The sequence below is a fragment of the Monopterus albus genome, unplaced genomic scaffold (assembly GCF_001952655.1).
Source record: "Monopterus albus unplaced genomic scaffold, M_albus_1.0 scaffold19.1, whole genome shotgun sequence".
Lineage (NCBI taxonomy): Eukaryota > Metazoa > Chordata > Actinopteri > Synbranchiformes > Synbranchidae > Monopterus > Monopterus albus.
The window spans coordinates 1,897,586-1,903,746 of NW_018127899.1; the positions used below are offsets into that span (position 1 = coordinate 1,897,586).

Below are 6,161 nucleotides of genomic sequence, written 5' to 3' on the forward strand. Positions count from 1 at the left end.
TGTCTCCCCTTTTCTTTGTCTCTTATTATCGAGCAGTTTCGCTGATTTTCTTCTCCCTGTAATTGTCCTTCGAGGTGGAATAGGGGTTGATGGTGCAGGCAGTGACAGTTTAAGGGCTTTCTGGCATCATGTCAGAGGTAAAGCATTGTCCTCTGGGAAATCAAGGAATAGAAAGGCAGATGTATTTAGGACGGTAGTCCAGAAAATATCTCACTGTGAAGTCATGGATTTCCTGTTATGTAGCAGACACTTACAAGCATGTAACTTGTGTATACAGAATTGTAATTTGGAAAAGGAAGAGGCCAGACACCCATGACACTTTATCTCACTGACACACTTACTAGAGCCGCCTAGGGAGAGATATGTTTATTTTTAAATTGAAGCTGTCACAAATTTCTTCAGATCACTGGCCTACCTGCTGGAATACACGTGTCCCGTGTCTGTCTGTCTCATTAAACTCTCACATGCTACTGTATCTGACAGAAACAGCCACCATGCCGCTTCTCAGCAGTTCCCCACCTATTAATTCTCCATCCACTGTCTGTTATCAGGGTTTCCAGTCTTGAATCCAGCTGCCATTCAGGAAGTGGGACAAAGGAATTTGTTGTACTGCCCGCTGTGATTCATGGCTGAGGCACACAGTTAGTTTAGCTTTTTAACTTGGCTCATTATTTATGGCTGAGTGAGCCGTTTTATCATGACAACCACTAGTCTGGCTCAAAGGAGGAGGACAGTCAGGTGGAACAAAACTTCTTCTGCACACAGCCCGTTTGACTTTGTCTTGTGTTTTTGTTTTATTCTGACATTTGGAATACTTTTTATTGTCAGCCAGGGTTACATTTCTCAAATTATCCGGTTTGAAACGCAGTTTTAATTGGTGATTCTGTGCCACATGATACTCAAGGCTCTCCTACCCGCGTGTCTGTTCCACCTGAGCTCCACAGACCGAGGAAACCGCAGCACCTGACCGCGTCACGGAGTTTGGAGACGAAAGAGGCGGAGCTTTACGCGCCACAGAGGAGCCAAGTTGTGAGCGAGCGGCTGCAGCGGCAGCGTGTTCCCATTGGATGCAGTCAGTCAGAGTTGAGTTTTGCACGTTTCAGCTGGAGTTCAGCCAGCTCCAGTTTAACTACTGGAAAAAAGACAAAGTCAACAAAACTGGACCTTGTTCAGGGAGTTCTTTTAGAATTGAGAAGCGAAGAAAGAATTCCACTGCGACCAGTTTGGACTTGATGGGAAAGCCAAAAAGTCCCGCTTGCGGAGAGAGCAGATGGATATGATTTGAACCAGAGGAACGGATATAACTGTTGCGCCCTCTAACAGGTGAGTTTATCACCTCGTACGTCTCGTACAGTTTATTCACTTTTCTTTATTTTCATTCAGCGGCTTCTTCGACCCGCTTTTATGCGTAAAAACGCAGAGCTGTTTACGGACTTTGAAACTCCTGCCCCCTTTAGCCCCCTCCTCATCTGGTTACAGCAAACACGACCTGTTTTTAAATGTTTTTTACTGGCTCCTAACACCATTTCACCAGTCCCCTATGTGTGTTTTCTGGGACCGATGAGTCACTTTCCTCTTAAACTGAAAACTCTTTCACTGTTTCCCTCTGCCTTTTGTCTCTTAAAAACCAGCCGTGCGATGAAGCTGTAACTGTATTGTTTGTTGCAGGTGCGCAATAATGTCCCCCCTATTGCTCATAATTTTAGACCAAAGCAAGTTCATCCCACCATTCTTTAAATAAATGAAAACTGCCTCTAAATATAACACTGAAGTATGTTTTTTATATGACATGGATACTCCCTTTTATCGATATGTCTGCCTGCTATGCTCCTTCAGCGTTGCCTCAAGCTCTTACATTTATGTTTTTGGGGCTTTCGCAGGAGTTTGCTTACAGGCACCTGTTAGTTGTCTGTCTCCCTGAATCACTGGTTTTATGACTGAGCATTCTCCCTCCGACTTGCTCTAAAAACAAAGTAGCTGTTAACAGTGAGACATAAGTCACAAGTCAGTCAAAATGTACAGACAGGAAATTACAGGGAGTTTATGTATCTATGTGGGCACAAATATGAAAACCAGGCCTCCTGTGCTGGACGTTTGCCCTGGGATCCGTGTTAAAACCACATTCAAACATGAAGCATTCAAATGCACATTGTGCAAGTTCTCTGGTGGTGTTCTCCCCCTTTGCCTCTCCCTGCACCACCAGAAGCATCTCCCAGTGGATTACCATTTAGTTGCTGGGGTTATCTATCATTTTGCAGGTCACCCCCTGCCCCCCACCTCTTTTGTTTTAATTGAGTTTATCTGCGCTCCCTTGGGCTCTTCCTGTCTAAACTTAGGCCCGTGGTTGCCCTGCAGAGCGGACTGCTCCCTGGGTGATTCACTGCTTTGCCCTGCGCTGTGGTCATTTGGGAGCAGAGCTGAGCACCACAGACGAGCTCATCAAAGTCTCACTGCTGGTTTTTCTGGAGGCAGTGCATTCAGTAGTAGAGGCACTGATTATTATGAGGCTGATACTGAAGCTCTGAGTTACCAAAAAGCCTCTGGTCACTTCAGCATGACTGGTATCACAGCTTGTGGTGAGTGAGTAAAGCCTAGTTTTACACACAGACACAGTTCTACTTATGAGTCTAAAAAGGGATTTCGATGTGCCTGTCATTCCTATTCAGCACAGACTGTGCCTTTTTCCACACTCCAGACAGTTGAGGCCAGAATGTTTTGACCTTTGAGTTCCAGCAGGGACGCCTTACCCACTCACTTCTGATGTCTCTTGTTTCTGGAACAGGATGAATCTCAGGCTGCTTCATGCCGTCATGCTGCTGTGGGCCCTGTGCTCCAGTGCACACAGCCAGTGTGATAAATCATCGGAGACCAACAAACTCAACCTCTCGGTCACCTATGACCTCCCAACTTTCACTGCAGACTTCCCCATCCAGAACATGGTGACGCTGGATGGGATCATCTACGTCGGAGCTGTAAACAGAATCTACGCCCTGGCCCCAAACCTCACAAAGCTCTCAGAGTACCACACCGGGCCACTGCTCGCCAACGAGACCTGTGGCCAGAGGACAGCCAGCACAGGAAGCAGCAGCAGGGTCGACAACCATAACATTGCCTTGGTGGTGGAGAACATTTACGACAAGGGGTTGTACAGCTGCGGCTCGGCAGACAATGGTGTTTGCCGCCGTCACGTCCTGGATGATGACATTAGTCTGAAAACTGTAGACGAACAGGTCTACTGCTTTGCTGACAAGGTGAGGCCAGGCAAAGGTCAACCCAGCCACTCAGATGTTGTGGTCAGCCCTTCAGGCTCTCAGGTGCTCAACGTGGAGAGTAATGTCATCAAGTTCTTTGTTGGGAACTCTGAGATACCCGGTTCAGGAACTGTATCAGGCAGTGCAACAGATCTCCACACCATTTCTCTGCGGAAGATGAAGACAAGCCAAAATGGCTTCACTTTCTTCTCCAACCACTCATACATGGACCTGATTCTGTCTCTGCGTGGAAACTACTACCTGCGCTACGTTTACTCTTTCCAGAGTGGACCTTTCACCTATTTTCTCACTGTGCAGCGGGTGAGCAGGGACTCTCAGGCCTACCACACCCGCATTGTTCGCATGTGCTCTTCAGATCTGGTGATCCGCCGCTACGTGGAGATGCCCCTTGAATGCATCAGCACCGATAAGAGGCGGCGACGCTCCACAGAAGACGTGAAGGTGTTCAACATCCTGCAGGCGGCTCACGTTACAAAGGTGGGCTATGATGTTGAACTCCAGAAGCAGCTGAAGGTGGACGAGGGTGGCGATGTACTGTTTGCGGCCTTCGCGCAAGGAAAGCCGAACTCTCCAGAGCCGACACCTAACTCAGCTGTATGCGTCATGTCGCTGAAACACATCAACAGCATGTTCAAGATGTACATGCAGAAGTGCAACACAGTAGACCCGTATCACTTCACTGGATCTGACAAGAAGTCCTGCTACAATGTGGTAAGAGCTGGGTGGGGGTGGGGGTGGGGGTCGCTGTGCAGGGTTAGCCATCGTCTAACTCCCATTTTGCATTTGGTTTGCTGTTTTTATTTTTGTTTTGTTTTGTTTTGTTTTTTCATCCAGACTTTCATCAGTTTTTGGCAAAAATACCCAAAAAGGACAGCACTAGTTTAAACTGTCTCACTACACACTGATGAGTTCCTATGTGTTCTTTTAATTCAATTGAAAATGATCTGAAACTGTATCAGTTCACTTTGAGTTTTTGTTCTGTTTAAGCCTGGATAAACTGAAGTCGCTGAAGCTATGTTTATTGGCAACATCCACAGTGGCTACTGCTGTTTCCATCTATATCCGATTTATGACTCTACACAGAGAGTCCTTTTTCTTTGAGGAGGTTAGTTATGAGTGCACAGCCTGCACTGCCATCAGCAGTAAATTGTGAAATTCTTCACTCAACAGTATTTTAGGCTTGCAAGTTGTTACTTTTTATCCAGAAGGATGTAGATCAAATCCAGAGGACAAAATTACGGTCCCTGCAGATCAACTGAAGTTTCAGCTTCATCGGATGCAGTTTTATGTCTTTTAGACAAATGAAATCAACCTCTATCAGCCATCTGTTGGTTTTTATCTTGCAGAATTATAGGCCTTGGCTGTTTGTCTGCTGCAGGCTGGCTGATTTGTCAGCTAGTGGAGTGACTGTCTCAGTCACTGGGTGGTCTCAGGTTCAAGCAGTCATTGGGTCCCCAGCGTCCTTGTCTACGTCTCCTTGAGCAAGACAGTGAAGCATAACCAGCTCCCGTGATATTTGACCCTTCTGTTTCGGCTTGTATGTGCAGGTCTGCCTCTCAGGAGCATGTGTTTTACTATGATTGACGTGTTCCAAAAACCCTTAAACATCTGCTTTGTTATGCTTGTGAATATATTACTGTTTATACACATTATAGTCTTTAGGTTAAAATCAGTAAGTAGATTCTGACGCCACATTGTTGTGACTCTGTGCTGCAGCACATTGAAGATTAAATGAATCGATGACTGTGAGGTTAAGGGGCTGACTCTCAGCTTTTAGGTGAGGTTGTTTATATCCATGTTTGGATGGAGCCCTTTTTACACAGTCATCCAGTTTTAGGATGAGGTGTCATGGCAGTGATCCTGAACATACAGAGAAGGGAACTGAGAAGATTTTTATGCAGTGTCAGTAACCTCACCTCAGTGCAGCTCATCGTACTGAAGAAGAAGGCTGACCCCAGAAACCTGGCAACAAGCAGAGGGGGGAGATAAATGAAGTACAGTCCTGGCACAGCAGTGCCAGGGAGGATACCATTATGTATAAACAGTGCTACATATGCCCCCCCACCCGCTGCTGTGAACCAGCTGTTGCCTTGTCAATACTCACTTCCCTCCAATCCATCACCATTGACAAAGTCAATCGGCTGAATCACCTGATCAATAGTGACATAAAGCCATGAAGTTGTCCGACATACTGACAGACAAAGGGTCCGTCCCCTCCGTGGCGTCATCTTTACTTAAACGCAGCATCAGTCACTACCGTATATCCTCAGTCAAGAAGTGGATTACCTTGGTGTCCTGGATATGCACAGAGGACAAGCACATGCAGGAGTGAGGCTGGAGACTATGGGTGGAGTCACGTGCACAAACCCAGCACACTTCTGAGCAAGAGCCCCGTCAAGACAGAGGGTGTGTTTGTAATTATGCAGGCTGTTTCTTCTGAATTACAAACTAGCCTAAACATCACTGCATGTGCTTCCACAGTAGGAACATTTGTCACTGTCATTAGCACCATGGGGAGAAGGCATCTCTGACTGGTTTGCCAGTGGTTGTTGCACCTTATGCACAGTTAAGATCACAGTTAAATCATTTTGTGAACCAGGCTGCTGTGTTTTGGACATTTCAGTTCAATTTGCTACCATTCCAGATTTTGTAATAATATCAACAGACTGACCAGACTTGCAGACTAGGTCAAGTCGACACCTACTGTACTGTCTTTATCACCGAGCTTGTCCTTGAAGCCTAACACACAAGTTGAATGCATCTCCATAATCCTGCAAAGCCATTTTTTATAAATGTTTTAACCTACATTGTTTTAAGTTGGCTTGTTGTTGTCTTTTTCCCACATTTTTCTGGTGGGTTGCTTCATTTCTTGGTGAGTAACTGTACCGC

The 6,161-nt window shown here is 46.1% G+C and overlaps 1 protein-coding gene across 1 annotated transcript in view; it reads left to right on the forward strand.

Moving 5' to 3' along the window:
- Positions 1 to 707: 707 nt before the first annotated feature.
- The window catches only part of met (MET proto-oncogene, receptor tyrosine kinase), a 63,568-nt gene continuing 58,114 nt past the window's right edge, over positions 708 to 6,161 (forward strand). The window contains exons 1-2 of the mRNA XM_020593453.1: positions 708 to 1,323; positions 2,783 to 3,983. Coding sequence (XP_020449109.1) covers positions 2,784 to 3,983 — 1,200 coding nt within the window. The 5' untranslated portion in view covers positions 708 to 1,323; position 2,783. The remainder of the gene's footprint in view (positions 1,324 to 2,782; positions 3,984 to 6,161) is intronic.